The sequence below is a fragment of the Alosa sapidissima genome, chromosome 10, assembly GCF_018492685.1.
Source record: "Alosa sapidissima isolate fAloSap1 chromosome 10, fAloSap1.pri, whole genome shotgun sequence".
Taxonomy (NCBI): domain Eukaryota; kingdom Metazoa; phylum Chordata; class Actinopteri; order Clupeiformes; family Clupeidae; genus Alosa; species Alosa sapidissima.
This window is the reverse complement of record NC_055966.1, coordinates 17,042,028-17,066,094: the sequence shown is the minus strand read 5'-3', so window position 1 is coordinate 17,066,094 and position 24,067 is coordinate 17,042,028. Positions and strand designations below refer to the sequence as shown.

The 24,067-nt window shown below is 44.9% G+C and overlaps 1 protein-coding gene across 9 annotated transcripts in view; it reads left to right on the top strand.

The window, feature by feature from the left end:
- Nucleotides 1-24,067, top strand: part of ptprub (protein tyrosine phosphatase receptor type Ub) — a 223,636-nt gene that overhangs the window by 150,003 nt on the left and 49,566 nt on the right. For all 9 annotated transcript variants that reach the window (XM_042107080.1, XM_042107078.1, XM_042107079.1 and 6 more), the window contains exons 10-13: nt 2,768-2,969; nt 8,918-9,020; nt 9,291-9,564; nt 17,690-17,726. In XM_042107080.1, the coding sequence (XP_041963014.1) occupies nt 2,768-2,969; nt 8,918-9,020; nt 9,291-9,564; nt 17,690-17,726 (616 nt within the window). The remainder of the gene's footprint in view (nt 1-2,767; nt 2,970-8,917; nt 9,021-9,290; nt 9,565-17,689; nt 17,727-24,067) is intronic.

The window sequence follows — 24,067 nt, the reverse complement described above, 5'->3', positions numbered from 1 at the left end:
GAATATCTTGAGAATTGTAGGGCCTAGGAGGACCACCTTTTTTTGTATGTTGGTCTTAAGGGGCCATGTCAACCCATCCCATAACCACTCATTTCATGTATAGCGCCACCTAGTTAAAAATGAAAAAGCAAAATTGAGATGTTGTAATCGCAGGTATCTCTGACCTAACATGGTCAAAACTGCACAAAAATGGAAGTGTAGGATCATTATGACACCCTCTGAATGCATGGCAAGTTTTTTGGAATTCCATTCATGGGGGGCATACAATAAATATATTTATGTTACTGTACACCAAGTTGCCTGTAGGTGGCCAGACACAGTTTTCTGTGAATATCTCGAGTAGGGCCTAGGAGGACCACCTTTTTTTTGTATGTTTGTCTTAAAGGGCCATCCGCACACACACACACACACACACACACACACACATACACACACACACACACACACACACACACACACACACACATAAACACACACAAAAAAAAGAAAAAAACTTACATGCAGGCACACACACTCAATAAACACACACAGAAGCACACATGTACACAAAAACAACCACACGCTCTGCACACACTCAATTACAAACACAAAAAAGGGAACAAAGTAGGAAATGAACACAATTTGACAAGCGTGACTTATTTTTGTGGAAACAACAACATATAACAACAACAGGCGGCAGACTCCGTTTCAACTGCTCCTCGATGGTGACCGGCTGTTCATGTTGACCATCACCGAGCTAGTCAAAGTCAGTATGTCACACTGCTCACATAACCTGCAGGTCTCACGTTTGAAGTGAGACATTTTGCACTGATTCATCTGACCTGGTGTGACAGCCGGCTCCCGGCTTCCATTGGCTTTTCAGACTGTGCAGTCAGTCCCATCACAAAGGATATCATTATGGTAGATGGGATTGGTGGATTGACATGTAAATGGGAGGTTGGGCTGGAGCCGTCTGATAGCCAGAGCAGAGGAAAACAGAAAGAAATTGAGAGGGAGGTTGAGAAAGCAAGAGAGAGCAAGTGTCTGTGTGTGTGTGTGTGTGTGTGTGTGTGTGTGTGTGTGTGTGTGTGTGTGTGTGTGTGTGTCTGTATGTGTCTGTGTGTGTGTGTGTGTGTGTGTGTGTGTGTGTGTGTGTGTGTCTGTGTGTGTGTGTGTGTGTGTGTGTGTGTGTGTGTATGTGTTTTCAAAATGCAAAATGTCTTTCCTACCCAGATTAAAGCAATGGGCAATCTCACTGAGCCTTATTGGTTCTCTGACTCTCCCTGGCACACTCTCTCTCCCTCTCTCCTTCTCTGTAGTGCCTTCTCTTTTATCAGTGTGCTTTCTATATCCACTATGTATTGGCCTGTGCATTAAGTCACTGAGCGGACCCCCTAAATCCCATCTTCATACTTATCGCTGACATACAGATCGTTATGGTCTTCCCCTGACATTATGCACAGCTGCTGGTTGGATTCATAGCTTGGGGAAATGACAAGCTCTCTGGCGGAGGGGGGGGGGGGGATGATATTTTTGGAGTGTGTGTGACCACCCCCCCCCCCCCCCCCCCCTTTCTATTTGAATTTGGCCTGTTTCCTTCCTCTGTCCTTGGGTGTCATCGTGTATAGCTAGCGTGAGCAGCTGTGATGTACGGCAAATGTGTTCCCTGTAAGTGAGGCTGTTAACTACAGCCGTAGCCTTGACTGCCAGGCGTATAGCTCCTGTGTAAAATGACTTTGGACATTAAACTGTGCCAAGGAAAGAGCTGACCGAACTTGCTCAGGGAAGTTTAGTCCCATGAAAGGGTCATCATATAAGGTGACTTGGTGTTTGCAGAAGGCCATCTCGTGTGAGGAAAGGACGCGGATGCAGATGATTTATTAGACTGCAGAGCATCAATTCCAGTCCTGTGGCACTTCATTATAAGAGAACAACATCTAGAGATAGCCCATATAAAGATTGGTATTGAGTTAGGGTGAAAGCAAGTGCTTTTAAAGGGACACCAGGCAAGCCTGATGCTTTTTCTCTACGAAACTCCCCCTCGCTCGGTCTGAAGCTCTTTTCCTTTTCTTTGCATCTTCCGTCAAGGGTTTTCGCTGCTTCTTTGCCGGCTCTGCCATTATACACACGCTTGCAACAATCGCTAGCGTTTCGTTAGCCTGCCTCTGTGCTGTGGATGCAGGATGTAAACTGATCCTGCTTCGGTCTGCGGGTACGATACACTGAACTTACAAGCGGGATATTCTTCCTACAGGCAGTAGGGGCGGGCGAGAGAGTCTTCATTCGCCCTGTAATGAGTCATTTAACCATATACCGACTTACGAAGATGAGTAATTAACACAAAAACGTTGTCTGGTGTCCCTTTAAGTCTGGCGCCCCTCTTCAACCCAATGGGACCCAATATGCAAGTATTATCACAACTTTCCCAAATATGGGTAGCCTAGACTGTCCAGAAAGCAAGATATAACATGCATAGATGGCTCTTATAGACCAAGATAAGAGCTTATAAGTAAAAGTAGTACAATTATGTTGAAAATAGCCTAGGCCCCAAAAGGCTAAACATACCTACAAAAACAGACACACCTACTCTTTATGGTTTGGTTCTGCATTAATACTGTGAGCTTGATTCTAGAGAGTTTCAGACACACATTATCCAGTGATCATTTACACTCAGATTTAAACATTGTAATGATTGCATAGAGATGTGTAATCCTACAGCACATCTGATCTTAAGTGTGTTCTTAGTGACCGTTATTTCATTTAATTTAAATTGATGTGTCCATGACAGATCAGCTACCAGAGTATTGAGTCAACCGATCCAAGTGTCAACGTGCCAGGTCCACGGCGCACAGTGTCCAAACTAAGGAACGAGACGTATCACATGTTCTCCAACCTCCACCCCGGAACCACCTACCTGATCTCTGTGCGAGCCCGCACAGCCAAGGGCTTCGGCCAGACGGCCCTCACGGAGATCACAACTAACATTTCTGGTGAGCATGCATCTGTCTATATTAAGTCTGTATATTTGTGGGATCATATCTGTGTACAAGTGTGTCTGTGAGTTTATGTGTGTGTATGTGTGCGTGTGTGTGTGCGTGTGTGTGTGCGTATGTGTGTGAGAAAGTTGTGGGTTCAATTCCCGGCTTCTACAATGCAATGGAATGGAACAATGGCCCTTGTAATAAATGACAAGTCGCTTTGGATAAAAGTAGGTGTTGCTGTGGTTTAACCATCTGCAATTTTTTCGTACATATCATGTCATGTTTTATGTCATAGATGATGTCCTACATTTTGCCCTGGGTTTCATGGCCATGCCTACCTAGAATGTCCTTTGAGTAAGATACTATTCCCTTGGGCACAAAGGGTGACAGACCAATCAATCATGACGAGAGGGGATGACGCTGTTGTTTCAAAATCCGTGTGCAGGGTCGAGTCACGCAGTTCAACACAACAAACGCACGCCTGACTCGGTACACGGCTGGACTCGAACCCGTGAACAGCAGCACCTCAGATCAGAAGTCAAGCGTGTTGAAAATTGAGCTAAAAGTTCCTAGGCTGCCCGCTTCGCAGAGAGTCTGGCCTAGATCCATAGACAGACGTTTATTTCCGGGTGGGAGGGCACAGTTTTAGATTCAAAATCATTGGAGTTCCTTTGAACCGCTTTGAACCAATCACTAACAACTGGCGTTTCGTCATACAGAGAAGTTTCTCTGCATCACGCCCATAACAAGCAAGCGTGCATCTTATCAGCAAACAGTCACACATTTCATCTAACTCTCGCCAAAATGCATTGTATGGTGTTTTGTGAATGTATCCAAGTCAAACTTTCATATAAATGCATAAGTACGTCCAAAGCGCCACTTTTAAGCTTGTATGCGTTGTCGTTTTCGGGTGAAATTACCTTTTGAATGGGAATCCTATAGAGCCACTACTTTTTTGATACAATTGTGTCAAAATTGCTATTTTTCAAACACGAAGAAGGCTCGACACAACATGAAACTTTGATAGAAGTATCATCAGTGTCTCTACACATGAACTCGAGCATTGAGAACATTGTTGGTGTACACAGTTTACTAAAAGAAAGGTTTTGAACAACTCACTTGTTTTTTCTGCTCGCTGCCATCTTGCCATCTTGCAAGGAGTGAGTTGTCCAAAATCTTCCTTTTAGTAAACTATGTGTAGCCTACACGAACAATGTTCTCAATGCTCAAGTTCATGTTTAGAGACACTGATGGTGCTTCGATCAAAGTTTCATGTTATGTCGAGCCTTCTTAGTGTTTGAAAATTAGAGATTTTGACGCGACCATGTAGCCTACAAAACTAAAGTTTGACTTGGGTATGTTGGTATTTCAAGTGACAAAATTAAGATGACAAAGCTGACGATATAACATCCTACTCGACTGTGACTTTGTTTGTGACACTCCTGTTAATAGGCTAAACTAGAAAGAGCTAAAATAACTCACACCAACCTTATTTGCGCCTTTTATTCACATTTGCTCAAAGATTTCATAAGCCCTTTTCGCTCCCTACGTTGATGTATTCCAATCGGTCTGCTTCAGGGGCGGGGACGTAGTAATTGAAAGACCATGCCTTGTAACGTAATCGCTCTCAGGGACTCCCTATGTTCACTGGTTGGGTCGGCTGCCCAACTACCGAAGTAAACGAGGGCGAATCAACCTATAGTACTGTAGGCAGAAGAAATCGAGCGGAAGTACGTAGACAGGCAGAGGCCAGGCTAAGAAATAAGCACTATTAAAACTAAAAACTCAGGTTTTGTAACCAAAGAATGCATCTGAGCTCATGTACGATCTAGTTCGACCAGACCTAACTGTTGTATGCAGGGTAGGAATTTCACGGCGGCCACGACGGCCATGGCCGTCGTTGCCCCTTGCGTTGCCCATGATGCCCCTTTGAAAATCAGAGGTTTACAGGCCACTGTGGCCTTGGTACCCCCTTCTTAAAATATTCTGGTTTGCGTCCGACTAATAGCCTATTTTATTAGCCTATGGCCTGTCAAAATAATCTTAGCATTCACAGCGCAGCGATTTCATAACAGGCCAAATATAAAATAAATGTTAAACATAGCCTAGATATCTATAAATATTAGATGATCAGATGATTTACAGTTCTATGTAATATGTCATGTTTCATGTTTTTGTAATGTTTCATACAGTGATGCAGGTCTACTGCTGTGAATAGGCTAAATACAACTTTTCATTTTTATAGCCTACTACTGTATATTTAACTTTGGCCTTGGCGCCCTGACATGTGGCCTTTGTGCCCCCCACCAAATATGCCCAACTGAAGGCCAAGTGGCCTTGCCCCTAAAATGGTGAAATTCCAAGCCTGGTTGTATGTGTAAACTTCTCTCTTTATAACCCCCGGTGGCCAGATGTACGTATGGCTGGGTCTGCGAAAAACAGGGGAACTTAATGTGACTTAATGTGACAATGTCCATTTTAGTTGCAATTTGCAAAGCCACTTTGACGCAAAACTGGCCCATGCATCAACCTCTGATGGAAAAGCTTTCTGTGTGTGGTGGATTTACAAAAATAAGCTTGTCTTTTCAAATGGCCTTGGCTCGCTCCAGGTGAATGAATGAGTGTTGAAGTGAGTGAGGGAGTCTTTACCACCAAGTGGAGGTGTAGACTGGGAGTGCACCTGCTTGTGCAATTACTTCCATTTCCACCTTCTGCTCTCACGCTGTTTAAAAGGCCAAAGGGACAAAATCATCCAGTCACTCCTGGAGAAAAAAAAAAACTTTTAAAGATACAGTACACACACACACACACACACACACACACACACACACACACACACACACACACACACACACACAAAACACCCACACACGCCCATGCACTTCTACATGCACTGAAATGTATGCGTTTTAACAGCGTAAGTAGTTTATTCGTTTTTATAGTAAAAAAGAAACCTTTCTGAACACCTCATCCACTTCTCCTCTCTCAGCTGCACTTTTCTTTTGAACTGTGTGATGGGGCTGGAACAGGTACATGTGTGCCGGTCTAAAATGGCAGCATCACTTAAAGCCAGGAGGACATAGACCTCAAGCTAGTCATGCCTGCCACCATCACCCCCATAAGACCCCAATAAGACACCCCATAAGACAAGCTAAGCTGTGCGCAACTGACGTCGTCCACCATCACCCACCAAAGACGAGCTAAGCTGTGCGCGACTGACGTCGTCCACCATCACCCACCGAAGACGAGCTTAGCTGTGCGCGACTAACGTCGTCCACCATCACCCACTGAAGACGAGCTTAGCTGTGCGCGACTGATGCCGTCCACCTCATCCCCTCCGCGGCCGGCTCTCCAGACACCGGCGCACAAACAGCTCCAAATAACAACATCAGCTCCACCCACGCTGGCACTAGTAAAGAGGAGGACAATAAAAACAACAACAAAAAACAAGGGAAAGATAGAATGTCTGGTATGTGCCGCCAACCTGCCAACCTGCCAACCTGCCACACCTCCTACATTCCCCTTTTGTATTCCCAGGCACGTGTCGGAATGCTGAGGGGGTGCACGGATTATTACTTATGATGGATATCCGCCCACATGGAATTCCTGAGGGGGGGGGGGGGGGGTGTTGAATATTGGCTGTTTCTTTGTGCGTATGTACAGTATGTATGTGTGTATGTGTTTAGAGGTGGGGGGTTGGCAGGGAGGGGTGTGTGTGTGCAGTATTGGCTATTCGTAATGCATAATGCATGCGGTGTTCTCAGGAGTGTATTTGTGTGGGTAGCATGCACTCTGGAGTGGATGTGGGTCTTTAATTATGGATTTATTACTCAGTCATTCTCTGGGTGACGGACAGGAGAGAGGGGGACGGGGGGGGGATAGGGCAGGGAGTTGGAGGGACGTGAGCAAGAGGCGGACAGAGTGAAAGAAAAGTTAAAAGAAAAAAGGTTACACTTTACTTGACAGTGTCGACATATGAGTGACGTGTAATAAACAAGTCATAAACGTTTATGACATAACGCTTCTGTTATTAAGTGACATTCGGTTTTTGTCATAACAAGTTAGGATTAGGATTAGGGTTAGGTTTATGGTTAGGTTTACAGTAGAGTTATGGTTGGGGTTAGGGTTAGGGTTAGGATTAGGGTTAGAGGTTAGGATTAGGGTTAGGGCAACTCGAACTCAGAACTGCCTGAAAGTTGCAGACCTGTTCTGGAAATACGTACATTAACCCACTCAACTGTCAGTCAACGCTATCTGCTTCGAGTAGGACTGAGGAGTGTACTGTACTGTACTGTGTACTGAGGACTGTACAGTCCTACCTAATAGGCCTACTCGAAGCAGATAGCGTTGTCTGACAGTCGAGTGGGTTAATGCACGTATTTCCAGAACAGGTCTGCAACTTTCAGGCAGTTCTGAGTTCGAATCTAGGCAGGAGCAGAGCCTATTATAATGAGCGCATACGGGAAGTAAAATGACTGTTATGCGCTGTTACAACTGTAGGCTACAATGGTCGCAATACAGAAATATGCGCGTGTTAGTTTAGTTAGAGATTATTGTTATTATTATTATTTTACCTTACGTTACCTACACCAAAGCTGAATAAAATTATGCAAGATCAAAGTAACCTAAGGTAGCCTATGGCTCTGATGGTCTGCGATTTTTGTTTTTATATAATTTCAAACAAATCATTAGTCTAACGTGACGGCATCACCTTTGATGGACATTTATTTCCTTTCGTCTATATTTGACGATGAGGGATTAACATGAATGTCTATCTGACGGACCCCCACGTTGGAAAACAACGCAGAAGGTACACCTTTCTCGTTGGATCAACCAACCACCATGCCTGAGATCATTTGCATTGTGTTTTTTTTTTTTTTTTTTTTTATCAGGGCAGCAGTTTTCAGATCACATTATGTGCTTACATAATTGCAAAAGGGTTTTCCAATGTTTTCTCAGTTAGCCTTTTAAAATGATATCGGATTAGTAAACAGAATGTGCCTTTGGAACATTGGATGACTGGTTGCTGATAATGGGCAATGTAGATATTGCATTAAAGATCAGCCATTTATTTTTACAACAATCGAGAACCCTTTTGCAATTATGAACTGTAAGCACATAATGCAATCTGAAAACTGCTGCCCTGACTAAAAAAACAATTCAACTGATCTCAGCTGGAATTCTGTCTATAATGGAGTGGAATGGAAATTTCGAAGTGATCCCAAACTTTTGACCGGTAGTGTGTATGTGTGTGTGTATGTGTGTGTGTGTGTTTATGTGTGTGTGTGTGTGTGTGTGTGTGTGTGTGTGTGTGTGTGTGTGTGTGTGTGTGTGTGTGTGTATGCACCCTAGTTGCTAACTCATTTTGCCCTCCCCCCACTCATTCTCACCTCTGTGTGAATGCCCATGTGATTACTGCACCGATCAAATGAGTCAATGTTATTATTCTGCTTGCCTTAATTGAAGCCTACATTTGCCAATGCAATTTTGAGATCCTGCTTTTAATACCATAATCATCGATTTTCCCAGTAATTGTTTGCTTCTCCGCCCCGCTCCCTAATTGAACAGCCATATTGAAGGGAGTGTTATTGCTGGCCTTCCCTGGGGAGAGCCAGCCAGTGCTCGGTAGCTCACACACACCCATTAAAAGGGTTCGGGATTCATAACACTGAGACAGGAGAGCCTCAAGTCATTTGTGAGGGAATAGTCAAGGTGATTTGTGTTTGTTGAAAAAAAAGATTTGGGTAGGTGTCATTAATTTGTGTGTGTGTGTGTATGTGTGTGTGTGTGTGTTTGATTTGGCTAAGGTTTAACGAGTTGGGGTAAATAAAGATATATGTATGTGTGTGCTTTTGAAAGTAATGAATTTTCTTTGTCTTTCATTATGGAATTAACTTTGTATGTGACCACCTCTCTCTCTGTCTCTCTGTCCCCCCCCCCTCTCTCTCTCTCTGTAGCTCCAACCTTTGACTATGGGGATATGCCCTCTCCACTGAGTGAGACTGAGAGTACCATCACTGTCCTGCTACGGCCGGCTCAAGGCAGAGGGGCCCCAGTCAGGTGAGCATCACCATCGTCATCATCCTCATCATCATCATCATCATCATCATTGTTATTTCCTCATCACCTCTCTATCTATTATCATGTTGTCACCATGTTGTCAACATGAGTGGCAATGCCAATAGCTGTTATTAAAATACAGGCTTTTCTGTTTGGATGTGTGACCACACGTGTGTATGTGTGTGTGTTTGTTTGTGTGTTTGTGTGTGCGTGTGCGTGTGCGTGTGCGCGCGTGTGTGTGTGTGCGGGAATATCTGTGTCCACCCACAGCACATACCAGGTGGTGGTAGAGGAGGAGAGTGTCCGGCGTGTGCGGCGTGAGCTGGGCCCACAGGAGTGCTTCCCACAGCCCACCTCCCACAGCGAGGCGCAGGCGCGTGGAGCCCCGCACTACTACACCGCCGAGCTGCCCCCCAGCAACCTCACCGAGGCCCGCTACTTCACCGTCGGAGACAACCACACCTACAACGGCTACTGGAACCCACCCCTCGACCCCAGGAAGAGCTACATCATCTACTTCCAGGCCATGAGCAACTTCAGAGGGGTAAGATGCTCTTTGCTTGTAATCATTCCACTTTATTAGGCATAGAGCAGATTACTAATGGACTTGGCCCTTCCTAATTGGGACGTCTGGATGCACAATGATGTGTTTTTTATGTGTGATGTGTAATTGATGTGTCATTAACATAGCAATTCTATCATTTTTGTTGTGATGGTAATTGAGATTGAATGAAGATAGATTCTAGACTACCGGTATATAGTCACAGCAAGAAATCTGCTCTGCCTTCTCTGCTCAAATAGGCATTTATTTAGATCCATATACAGTGTTTTCGAGCGGAGACAGGCAGAGCCAGGCTAGTGTTTTTCAGCAGTCAGAAGTTAAATGGAACATAACTGCTAAGATAATTGTACCTTTTCTTTAGCTTTTACATACCTGAAGAGGATATGAATGGGTCACATTTAATGCCTTTATTCTGAAATAGCTGCACCCTAGGCCAGCACCAGTACTTTAGTAACTTGACTGAAGCTGGAAGTGGCCTGTAGTGCCATAGTAAAGTGTTTTAAGCCCACTGAAATGTTGATTTTCTATAAGTCATCAGGATAATGATTATGATTTTGTAGTTAGAATAGCAGAAAATGACTTTATATTGCAAAGGGTTTGGCAGAATACAGATTATAGCCAGTAGGGTATCTGTACTTAACCTTAAAGAAACACTATGTACTGTACTTTTTTTTAGCATGACCATTATGGCTATTGCCACTGCACGCCTGGAATGCCTGTTATTGCATTGTGTAACTTTGGTGCACCACTCAGGAAATAGCAATAGCCAAACATGTTTTTTAAAGTATATTTGTATAAAGGCCTGTTATGCCTTTAATCAGACAGGGCAGTGAAGGGAGTGGCAGGAGGTGGGTGGGAGAGAGAGAGAGATGGGGGTGGGATTGGGAAATGACCGGACTCAAATGACCGGACTCAGACCCAGGTCCCCGTAGACACTTGTGCAGGGATGGATTACTGCACGGGCCTACCAGGCCCAGGGGCCCAAGAGGTCAGGGGGCCCTGAAGCCCAAGCCTTTGCATGGAATCATTGCCTCAATATCACAAATTTCCCCTTGGGGATCAATAAAGTATCTATCTATCTATCTATCTAACAAATCAGGATGTAGGCTATGAATCTGATTGAATTTAGTATTGACCATTCCCAAAATGCACCAGAATACAGGAAATCACATCAATTTTCTGGGGGAGGACCCCCAAACCCCCCCTCCCACATATACGACAATTAGTGGGGGGCCCTTAATACATCTGGGCCCAGGGGCCCGAAAGTTCATAATCCGCCCATGCACTTGTGGTATGGGCAATGTACAGTAGCCACTTGCCCCATAGTGCCCCCCCCTTAGCCCCACATATGCCCCACATATTTACCCTTCAGACGCCCATGGCATGTACTGTGTTTTGGCTAAATCAGTGGGATGGGCCATGCATGCTTAAACAGTAGCACTAAGCCCATGAACATGCCGATTCCCAAAGTCTTCAGGTGTGGATAATGAGACAAGCACTCTCTTTCCATGGCCACTCTGTGAATTTCATTGAAATGCAGCTTCCACCGCCGCCCCCCCCCCCCCCCCCCCTCCACATGCTCTCAAAAACACCGTTCCCAGTCATGGAGCACAAGCAGAATGAGAAATTACAGGCACTTAGCAGAGCATAAGACTTGTGATATTGAGAGGTGTGAGTGCTAGGCAACCGTCTCTGGCTGAAGGAGCGGAGCGTCCACCTCTGGGCGTTTGGCAGCGCTCCCAGCGCTCCGCTCCGCGTTTGTCTTCCGCACTGTACCATCAGCTGAAGGGCTAGCAGCGGGGACTGAAGCCAGAGCTGCCGTAGATCGCGTCACGGTCGCTTTGTGCCACACAGCCTACCATACGAGTGGAGGAGGATTCGGGAACAGGACACAGGAGTCAGTGTGGCCCTGCAGATACAGTATGACGTGCCACTGGCTGCTACATCTGTGTGGGGTTGCCTGGAATCACTTGGGGAGACATAAAACATGTCAGTCCACCTCCTGCTGTCTCTCCTCCCCTCATATGTTCTCATTCTAACTCTGACAGGCTGGATTTTTTTTTTACATTCTCTTTGACCCTTATCTCTCTCTCTCTCTCTCTCTCTCTCTCTCTCTCTCTCTCTCTCTCTCTCTCTCTTTTATCTGTCAGCTCCATCCTCGTCCTCCCACACTCTCCCTTATGTTGAGTTCACTCTCTCTCTCTTTCGTTCCCTCCCTGTCTCTTGTAATTCTCGACTCTCTACTGTCTGAGTTCAGCTGAGTTAAAGCTCATTAGAGCGCTCACACCTCGAGCTCACACCTGAAGCCGTGGGTATATGGGGGTGGGTTGCTTGGATGGGTGTGTGTGTGTGTGGGGTGGGGGGATCTCAAAGCACAGTGTTTATTGCAGAGCAGTACATGCTCAGTGGAACGGCTCCTTTCCATCTGACAAAGACACATTAACGCTGGAGTAGAGTGCAGAACACTAGAGAAGGCTTTGCTGGTGTCCACACATAGCTTAGCATGACATGTCATAGCTGGCACTGCCCGGTGCCCAGCATTCAGCCGTAATTGGGCACAGGTGTGGGTGGGCTGGGAGAGCTAATTGACAGTATATGCTAACAGGGAGGAGTGTGAGGAAAGATAGAGAAAGAGAGAGAGAGAGAGACGGAGAGACGGAGGCGGGTGTCTTAAGCTGAGCATTGTGGCACAAAAATTAGGCCTGTTCCTGTTAGATAGATTTCAAACATGCAGATGGGTCTCAGGCTTTTCCTTATTTATTTATTTATTTATTTATTTATTTATTTATTTATTTATGTGTCTGCCATTCTCATGTCCCTTAGCTTAGTTCTGCATTGGGCTGTAGAACAGCAGTAGCATATGGATGCTAATTCCGACTGCTGGAAAACAGGTGATGTGACTCACTCTGTTTGCTTTTACGTAGCAATCAGTAAGCCGAGGTGTGCAAATTGCAGGCACTGCAGTACAAATTAATTTTCCAATAGTGAATGAGCGAGTGATATTTTCAACATGACAAAGCCACTGAAATGTAGCAGAACAACCTGAAAGATTGACCTTTTCAGTGAAATTGTAAGTGAAATTTTATTTACTTACAATTTCAGTTTATTCTTTAATGAACTGAAATTCACTCATATTTTAATGCATACAGGTGTGGTTTGTTGATCAACATGATTGTGCTCCCAAAATATTACTCTTTAATGTTGTTTAGTCCGCTGTTCAAATTGTTCAGGTTAGCAAGCTAAGGACATAACATTTGGGTTTTGGATACTTGGATACTTGTATAACTTGTTGTGTGTGCGTCAGGCCAGGTCACTTGGCAGCACCAGGGGAGATTAGGCTTTGCAGTGTGTCGTGTGTTATGCGTTGTGACTGGCAGAGAGCCCATCATGTGCACGCTCAGCGCCTGAGACTGTGCCTGCTGTCCACCACTACTGCTGCCCTGTCGTCTTCGGTGGTGCAGCCTGAATGCCAGCCCAGCTCAGCCCAGCCCTCGGTGGTGGCACACACCCGCTCCTAATGCCAGCTTAGTCTCTAGGGCCTTTACCAAGCCAAGTCCACTCATTTGTAAATGTCCCTAATTTCCCCCACAGAATTTAGTAAACATGGGTCGAGAAGGAAGTAAAATGGTACTTTATCAGCCTGGCTCGATGTGGCTAAGTTGTTGGTGATTCAGATTTTGCTTTTAAGGTGCTGAAATGAGCACACAATCCATCTGGCTGTGGTACATGGTAAAGTTAATGTTGTGGCGTAATGAGTCTGATTATGTGTAATTTAGCCCATGGGTTTCTTAACAGAAACACAGTCAAATGGTCCATTTAGGCTCGATTTTAGAGAGCAGAATGTACCCTAGAAACAAAATGACATTTGAATGTAAGTGGTAATTCAGTAATACAGTAGCCTGGAAAAATCCAAACTCATTCACAAAGTGAATAGAGTCTGGTGACTCATGATTGGGATTCGTTTCCAAGACTTGCGTCGCAACGGGCACAAACTTTGAAATCATTGGTCCAGCCTTATCCATCACATCGATCAGAGATTCATTAACGTTACTTTCTACTTTGGCTAAACTTTACAAACGGACAATTCACCAGTTCACATTCCTGCATTTGCATAAAGACATAAAAGCATAATACATAAAAGCATAATAGAAGAGCATGTTTGGCGAGGTCTCTGGCCATGGTCCTTAAGGGATTCGCGGAATCGGGCCGGAGTCGACTGCGCCATACACCCCCTTATTCTTTAACTATGGCAGATGGGAGGCGTAAGGGGAGGTGGTGGATTGTGAGCGGAGTAACACCGATGCTGCAACTTCGGCAGGTAGACTGCAAATAAGTAACCTGACTGATTGAAATTCCGTCACGCTCCTCCCGAACTTCCGTTTGTAAACGCCATTAAACAGCAACAGCCAGGAAACAATGTATGTGGGTCTACATTTACTCTCATCGCTGATTGGCCTGACATTTTTCTTGTCTGAGGGAAACGGTTATGAACTATGGTGTTCCAGACTAGATCTCCCTAAAAAAAAATATCTAAGTGGTGGGGCCGGGCTTGTAATACAGCCCTTTAAATCTCCAATATTGTTGTGGATGTATCCTCAAAAGGTTTTTTTTAAGTGAGGAGCCTGTGGTAACATTACACATGTTTACTTCTTCAGTTGTTTGGGTAGTTTGGAAATTCTTTGAGAAGACTATTGTGTCTATAGATCTCTGGCTGGACTGGTTTGGAATGGATAGGTTTGTTATCAAATCCCTAAAATAGTGATTCTTAACTTGGGGAGGGAGCACAACCCCCCAACATATGGGAGAAGTTTTGAAGTTTGTAGTCTAACAAGTTTAAAATTGGGCTATTCAGTACAGTAGCCCTAGATGTAGCCCTACCATTCAGTGTTTCCTTCATTGTATGTTCCTCTGAAAGAAGAAAATGGACTGGATGCCAGATGACCAACTCTTATTTAAAGTCATGTTTTTCTAGATGATAAGTGCTATTAATGGCTCAACCCACTTATTCTTGACTGTGCCAATGAATTACCGAATATTAGTATCACTGCATGGTTTCCACAGTGCTGAAGCTTGTCCGTACTGTGTGTTGCGGCTTCAAATCTGTACCCGGAGAGTGTGGCTGCTGTGGCTCTCCCTGACCGCTCTCCCATCGCAGTAGACAGCTGGCCTCTGTGAGGCTCTCAGCTGGAGACTGCTGACCTTTCGCTAAATAGCCATCCCATTTTGGCACCATTTTCACCCATAATAAAAAACTCGATAGGATCAGTGGATGGGATTTACAGCGGCCAGGAGGAACCGTTTCTCACCCTGGCATCTGCTCTGTTGACAGGGGTTTATGAAGACTATGCCTCATGTGTTGGTTTCATTTAGTTTCTGTCCAAGAGAATTTCATTTTTATGCCGGAGCCAAGTTTTCATAAAGTCTGATGGCGGATGAGGAAAGAGATCCACACCGCGTTTTGGCAATAATTCTTGACAATCAGCTGTTAGTTCTGTATTGCAGGCTGTTAAGCCTGGTGATAATTGCCTGAATGAAACATCTGAGGAGGTTCTTGGAATATTGTTGACTCTGACACTTCTTGGATAAAACCATTAGTTCTCTCTCTCTCTCTCTCTCTCTCTCTCTCTCTCTCTCTCTCTCTCTCTCTCTCACACACACACACACACACACACACACACACACACACACACACACACGTACACACACACTCATTTGGCATGGACAAGCATCTTGGGGTGACCTGTTGGTGACGTTTCTCTCTCTGACTGGCACAGAGCTGCAGTGGCCACCAAGAGTCTGGTGTCTGTGTCTACAGTACCTCCTGTCCTCAAGTCTTTCTGCACTAGCGTTTGTGCTATCTCTCTCCATATTTCTCTTTCTATCTCTCTATCTCTCTCTCTCTCTCTCCCCCTCCCTCTAACCCCCCATTTAGCAGCTTCTCAGCCCCACCTTCTTCTCTCTTTTCCTTCCTCTTTCTCACCTCTCCATCTCTGTTTTCCTGGGCATGTCCGCTCTAGCCCATCAGAGCAGATGGCCTCGGTGGCAATCTCTCAGCTGCCGCTCCCATTCTCACCCATTTTCTCATCCGTCAGAAGCCAGACCAGAGCCCCGACCTTAATGGGTCTCCCTTCTGCGGCCCAGGGCACCTCCGGTTACACATGCAGATCCATGATTCATGATTCATGGCTGTCGCCCGGGCCGCGCTAACCCTGACAGACAGATCTCCCTCCTGCAGCAGGCTGGCGTGACCGTCACCGCTGAGATGATTGAGTTGGAGGAAGACACGCTAAGCTGTGGCAGCAGCCTTCAGCTGATCAAAGAGGCGCCAGGCTCTGGTGTGCTGATAGTCATGGGGGGTGGGGGATCAGGGGGGGTTGAGGGGTGTTGATGCGTTGGTGTGTCAACATGTTCTGCACAGAAATGTATGTCAGACTTGCTTTGGGGGATTTTTGTGTGTGTATGTGTGTACATGTATGTGTGTGTGTGTGTGTGTGTGTGTGTGTATTTGTGTATGCAGTTTGCAGTGTGCAATTGAGTATGTATTTGTGTGTGTGTGTGTGTGTGTGTGTGTGTGTGTGTGTGTGTGTGTGTATGTTTGCACAATAGGACTGTGTGTATGTGTGTGTGTGTGTGTGTGTGTTCAAGTATGTATGTGCATGTATTTGTGAGTGTGTATGTGTTTAGATTTGAGTGTTTGCGATCAGGGGTGTCATTCATCAGTCATTCCTCCCCCTCGCCATGTGGATAACGTTTATATAGCATACCCATCCTATGCCTGTACCCCTGCCATGCCTGCTGGAGGTGATAAAATGGACACTGCTTTTAAGCTGGGATGTTCCTTTGTGAACTGCTTGTGTTAAAGAAAGGGCATGTGTGTGTGTGTGTGTGTGTGTGTGTCTGTGTGTGTCTGTGTGTGTGTGTGTGTGTGTGTGTGTGTGTGTGTGTGTGTGTGTGTGTGTGTGTGTGTGTGTGTGTGATAAGTCTTTCATGTGGTCCTATATTTAGACTATATATAGAGAAATGATTTATACAGGCACATACTGTAAGTGTGTGAGTATTCACAGGAGTCCCCGTTTGTGTATTTAAATGTCTCTGCCAGTATATTGTGTATATAGAGAATCTTGTGTTATAGGATGAAAGCCTAGGTTCATGGCAGTTTAATTAAAACAAGTCTATTTGGCTGCAGCTTGAGAGAACCTCTTTCTCTCTCTTTCTCTCTCTCTCTCTCTCTCACACTCTCACTCATTTATGGATGGGCACATTTGCATAATTGTTCTATAATTCCTGAATTGTCCTCCCTAAATCTTCATTTGATAATGCATTTCCACATTGAGGTGACAGGCTAGAATTGGATTACGGTTTGGGATATCATTAGGGTCATCTGACAGAGGTCCTTTTGATTACACACACAGAAGTCATTTGAAAAATTAATTCCTTTTTTGTATTTGTGTGTTATTGGACTGGGGGAAGTGGGGAAGGCCTCGCATTCTAGGAGCTTTTGTTTTTCACTCCGTTTGTTGGTCGGATGGTTTGTTGTGTGTTTGTTGGTTGGTTGGTTTTGTTGTTTGTTTTGTTTGTTTTTGAATGGTTTATTAACAGGAGTTTACAAAAAAGTACTGGCTGTGATTTGAAAATAAGTTTAGTCTTTCCTTTATCAGTGTGAGCTATTCTATAATAAGATATAAGAAACTACAACTACCATAATTGTCCCTGATATTCTCTTAATTTTCACTCACATTTGTAGGTGTTATAATGATGGTGAGGTATGAGGAACACATGTTTTTTCTTGCTGTGGTACTAGTATGACTTTCTTGTTCCGCTACCTTGTCTGCATTTCAAAATGTTTGCATAATCATAAAGGTATAAAAGTAGATTTGTTTCTTTTTGTGCAATCTGTTGTTTGATATTGCCTTCAGTTCTAACATTTGTGGTCATAAACTGTTTGTGACTTGAAAGGTCTCAAAATTGCACAAGATGGAAAAGTTGTCTGAGCTGCTCCTCTGCTGAGAGGCTCTCTAAAGTGCTGACCTTTAAAGCGTGTAATCTCATGTTCTGGCTCATTCCTCCTCCTGTCATCATCACTAATATCTCTGTCTTTCTCTTGTAGGACACCAGGATCAACTGTGTCCGCATTGCCCGGAAAGGTAACACACAGACCCCTGAACTCTCTCTTCCCATGCACACACACATGCACACACACACACACACACACACACACACACACAAATGCCTGCACACTCACACACACACACACACACACACACACACATGCCTGCACACTCACACACACACAGCCTCAACCCCTACCCAGTTTTCTCCCTCTTACTGTACCCTCCCTTCTACACACACCCATGGCCTCGAAGACCTAAAACAGGAGCGAGTGTCCGTGGATGTCCTATCAAACTCCCTGGAGTCACCGCAACAGAAGCCCAGTCCAGACAGGCACGGGTCAATTGCTAATCCACATATCTGAGCTCCGACGGGAGCGCAAGCCATCCTGGAGCTGTTGCTCCCTCGCCCAGATACGGTGACCCCAGCTCACAAATACTCTCCCCGTAAGACGCTCCGTCTTTTTTGTCTTCTTTTATGTTTTTCTTGTGCTCCCTCTCTCTGCCGAGGGAAGCGGTTGGTATCTCTGACGACAAGTGCCGGCTCTTCTTGTCTTTGAGCTTTGAGGAAAGGGCAGTATGCGGGAAGAGGGGAGGGGGTCAGGCTTTCATCGTGTTGGTGTATTTTTCGAGGGGGGGGGGGGGGTTGCATCGAATCAAAGCTGCTATTATAGAGAGAAGCAGGGGGCCCCTCCGGTCAGACGGAGTCCACTGGATGGAGCAGATGAGATGAGAGGAGCTGGGATCAGCCTCCAACCGGCCGGGCCAAACAAGGGCCCTCCACATCAAACCGGCCCTGATGGAACCACCTGTGCCCATCAATAAGAGTGCTAGCTCCACACCTCGCCCCAACCCTCCACCTCTCTGTCTCCTTCTTTCTCTCCATCACCCTATCCCTATCTCACCCCACTCTACCTTTCTTTCTTTCTTTGTTTCTTTCTTTCTGTCGTCTCTCTCTCTCTCTCTCTGTCTCTCTCTCTCTCTCTCTCTCTCTCTCTCTCTCTCTCTCTCTCTCTCGCTATCCCTGTCCGACCGTCTCCACCACTCTCTCAGTCTCTGTCGCTGAAACACAAAGGAAGCCATAAGGCCATGAAATGTGAAATGTGATCTGGATGACAAGTGGAGGCCCCTCTTTCCTCTGATTGAACTCTCTCAGATCACAGAACTGGGAAAGTGGGCACATGTTGAGCCTCCGCCTTGCAGTGTGAGTGCACTGACTTACCTCAGTGCGGTTGTTGCATAAGCGCGAGGAAAAGGCCTCTGTTTGTGGTAGACTAGGCAAGAAGATGGGGCTTCTCTCAAGCAGAACGGACTCTCCAAAAAAAAAAAAAAAAGAAGCTGTGAGCAGCAGCCATTTTAGAGTGACTGTCTCTCCTTGTCTTTTCCCTCCACGATCTGAGCACAGAACTCATTTTGGGCCTGATTAATCACCCCCCTCACCTAAAATGGAGTGTCACGCTCTCTCTCTCTCACTCTCTCTCTCTCTCTCTCTCACTCTCTGTCTCTCTGTGTCCTGCTTTCTCTCTCTGTATCTTAACTCTGATTATTATCTGTGCCCTTTTATCTCTTTGTTCATGTTTATTTTTTATTTGTCTCAGTTTCTGTCAATTCCATTTTCCTTTCCCACTCTACGCCTGTGTTTTGGTTCCCAGCTTTCTTTCACAGTGTGTGTGTGTGTGTGTGTGTGTGTGTGTGTGTGTGTGTGTGTGTGTGTGTGTGTGTGTGTGAGTGTGTGTGTGTCTCTCCCTGTCTGGAAAGGCTATAAAAGCTATTATGAAAGGAAGCAATAAGAAGGAAGGGTTTAATGTCTAGAATGTGACATGCTCTGTCAAGGGACATACCACAAAACAAAAAATCAGCAAAGCTAAATGAATGTAATAGTTTAATAAACAAAAAAACAAATTAAGCAACAATATGTACATAACTAGATGTACCGCAGAGCGGTACAAAATATGACCGCCGCCCAGTCCAGCACATTTTTTCCACAAAAATAAATCCCGCTGAAAGGTGATATGATTCTAACTGTCTCACTAAATTGCATTATCCACACTCAATTCTCACTGGTATCTGCTAGACAAAAAGTACCAAAACATGATTAGTTCATAGATTTCACATGTAAAATTGATTTTATGCAACTCCACCCCCATCTTGCCTGTTCTTGAATTGTGTGCATGTGTGCGTGCACACGTTTATGTTTATGTGTGTGGGTGTGTGTGTGTGTGTGTGCATGCTTGTGTGTTTGTCTGCGTATGTGTGTTTGTGCATGTGCATGCATGCGTACATATGTCTACTGTGTGAGTATGTGTTATACGTATGATTACTGTGAATGTATGTGTGTGCGTGTGTATCTGTTTATGCACATGTGTGCACATGGAATGGGTTAACATGACCCCTGGAGGCAAACATACGGAACAAATTGGTCATCCTAGGCCCTACGGTTCTCAAGATATTCACAGAAAACTGTGTCTGCCCTACCCTCCTTTCGGGGGGTCCAGTCCAGCGGGGGGGCTACAGGTCAAAACGAAAAACGATGGTTCCATGCTATCCATGTGGGGTTACATGCCCACCAAGTTTCGTATACCCCGGTCTTTCAGTGTCCCGGGAATCCTTGACGGAAATTTGGACATGCGAAAAAAAAAAAAAAAAAAAAAAAAAAAAAAAAAAAAAAAAAAAATCTGCTTCGCTGCGCGGCGGTCATAATAACAAAAACATGGAAGCAATCCTGACAGTCTTCTACCAATATTCTCACTAACACTAAAGCCATATAATCTATTAGAGTGCTTATCCCCCATTGACCTCTTTCAGTGAAAATACAAGCAAAAAGGCATCAAAAAGACTTTGGCTAAGGTACACACTTACATTTTAGCCTGCAGATGATGGGCCAATTAGTGCTGCTTCTCACACAACAATGGAGCCTGTTATGTTTTGTATTTCATTATTTTTTTAATACCAGCTTTCACTGGCAGACCTTAAATCAGTATTCCTATTAGTTGAGGGAACTGAATTTCATGCCTGTGTTTGCCATAATTGATATTCCAGAGACAGTGATAACATCTGTCTGAGCCACTCGGATGGTTTAATGAAAATTTTGAACTGTACCTGTCAGTCCTTCCTTCGTTCACATCTTTTATTTAAGCAAAAGAATATATACTTTTAATAAATAATACATGTGTCTGCCCTTTCCTGCAGAAATGATTTGTTCTTATGAAGATTAGGACTGGACTTTGTCCAAGCCTTTGAAGTCTTTACGAGAAGGGAATCAGTTTTTTGGTAACGTGGAGTTTCATTTAGTGGAAGTACTGAATGTGAATCGAGTGAGCGGACCTTGAGGCCTGGAAATGTGCTGGGAAGACATTGAGTAAACTTTCAGAAAAGTTCAACTCTGCTGCTTTAATGTCTTGCTTAGTATGTGTGTGTGATCATAGACCTCTCAGAAAATGCAGTATGTCAGCAGAGCTTGTGTCGGGACACTAGCACGTGTTTTACAGGATGATGCAGATATACAGATATACAGATAATGGCTAGGGACAGGGAGGGACAGGACTGTCCAGATAATGGCTAGGGACAGGGAGGGACAGGACTGTCCAGATAGTGGCTAGGGACAGGGAGGGACAGGACTGTCCAGATAGTGGCTAGGGACAGGGAGGGACAGGACTGTCCAGATAGTGGCTAGGGACAGGGAGGGACAGGACTGTCCAGATAGTGGCTAGGGACAGGGAGGGACAGGACTGTCCAGATAGTGGCTAGGGACAGGGAGGGACAGGACTGTCCAGATAGTGGCTAGGGACAGGGAGGGACAGGACTGTCCAGATAATGGCTAGGGACAGGGAGGGACAGGACTGTCCAGATAGTGGCTAGGGACAGGGAGGGACAGGACTGTCCAGATAGTGGCTAGGGATGTGCTGATACAGGAGAGATAATAGAGAACTGCATTGGACACATTTGATAGTTTCTAGCCCACTTATATCACAGCTGCCCACTTATATCACAGCTGCCAAAAAAAAAACTAGAATGGTGTGCCAATTACATAGTTTAATGTACCACAATTTACTTATTGGTTAAAGTGTGAATGATACAATATATGGAACAATGATTGAAAATGTAACTGAATGCAGTGTGACTCCATAGATACTTAAATATCAAACAAGCCATCCAATCATGAAGGTGTATTTATTGTTTATTGTGATAAAGTGTGAAATGCAGGTGGATGATAGGACATGGTCTTGACAGTGATAGTGACTGAAATCTATGTGGTTTTATGAAAGTTTGTTGTTTTTGTTTGTGCCTATTTGTTTATTTCCTCCACATCAATCTCATGCTGGCTTCCTCTCTCCTCTCTGTACTCCCAAGATATGCTGTGACTGACAGCGTGTGAAGCCTTCTTCTCTCTCTCTCTCTCTCTCTCTCTCTCTCTCTCTCTCTCTCTCTCCGTCCATCTTGCCCCAGATCCATTCTTCCTTCACCCTTCTCCTTCTATTTTTAGCCGTGGCCTTCTGCGTCGCCCCGATCCAGGTCCGTTTCCCCAGGCCACTGCTGACTTTTCTCCTCCTGCTTGGGAAGAATAGTGAGGCTGAACTCTGCTTTTCAGGCCACTCCAGCCCTACACACACACACACACACACACACACACACACACACACACACACACATACACACACACACAGCCCAGAGCCCTCAGCACAGAGCCTTGAACCTCCAAAACCAAAAAGTGGATCAGAGGCCTCCGGTGACGAATCAAAGGAGCCCTCCTCCCCGAGCACATTTGCATAAGTGTAGGGCACCACGAGACGGGGCCGAGAACAAGCAGCAGTTGCTGTGGTAGGCCGAGCACTGATTCCCGTCTTCAGCGGCATTAGCGTGGCACCCCGAGATGGTGATTCACACTCTGCTTGGTTGCATCAAATTGAAACAACAACTGGAAAAGTCACTGAAGAACAAACGTGGTAGCAAGTCATGTCTGTTTACGCTTCGGTTGAGTTTCTGTCATTTGGTATTCGGTGATACAGAAAGTAATCCGTCTGAGTCACTTGCATGGACGTGGTGTTACGGAGGAAATTTGACGTAGACTTCCACTCAATTAAAAGGGGAAAAAAATCTATTCAAATAAAACATTTGCAGTTATGGTTGCTAAGTGTAACTGCGCATGTGTGAGCATGGGGCGGGCAGTCGTATAGAGAAACAATACCAGTGCTGTATGTGTAGAAAGTTCTCCAGTAAAGTTAAATGTTTTGTACCCTTCGTTGTCATTTATACGAGTTAACAATGGTGTGGCAAGGCTCTCAAAGACTGCCTGACAAAAAAAGAAAAAAATCCACATGCATCTCTATTACATCTTTAGAGAACTCAGTGCAACTGCAGTGAACCGTTTACATCTATTTTCAATAGGCTACTCATGACAAAAGAAACTGCTGAGGTCAAAGCAAATGGTCATTATACTTTTAAAGCAAGTAGGGAGCAACTGAAGTGTCACGCCATGCTGCCGACGCTGTGACAAAGACTCGCTTTCCTCTGCCTCACACCAGGGACACATTTCTGTCCTTGTATCAATACTATGGCACTGCCAGTCATCTATTCATTTGAGTTATTATCAGCGAACTGATATTATCAGGGGTGATCTTGTTCGCATGAAATTGAGCGGAAAGAAAAGCAAAACAAAAAAGCACAGACCGAGCTTCTTTCACACTGCTGTCGCAACGCTGGAAAAGTCTAAACCCCCTGTCAAGGTCAAAACTAATTAAAATGAAGTCAGAAACACACACAGAGACAGACACAAACATACATACAAGAGATATGAGAAAAATGTTTCACATAAATAAGAAGTCACAAAAGTTGATGCTAAAAAATAAAGAGCTTCACTCACCTTCTGACTTTGAGCAGTGTCTCATGTGTAGATTTGTGACAGAGTGTACTAAGCCTAGCAGCTGTAGTTATTGACTTTGGCTCTCCGCCTGCTACATATATCTCAGTGGCCTGGGTCTGTCTGTCTGTCTGTCTCTGTCAGGTTCAGCTTCTCCGCTCATCCTGTAGGCATTGTGTCATCAGCAGCAGCCTGTTGTTGTTCTTTTTCCTCTCGGCCCCGGGACTTGTCCTCCTCGCTCTCCTCCTGCTCCATCTCCCTCTTCTGTTTCTCCACTTTCTAAAAGCGTCACAGAATACAGCTCTTCACTTCAGTCTCTTTTTTTACACCTAATTTCATGGTTTTTCACACATTTTTTCATGGCTGTCATTTTGAGAATTTCAGTGGATCGTTTTTTTTTTTTTGTTGCGTATTTTTTTTTCTCTTTCTCCCTTTGAATGTCTGTCTCTCTCTCTCTCTCTCTCTCTCTCTCTCTCTCTCTCTCTCTCTCTCTCTCTCTCTCTCTCTCTCTCTCTCTCTC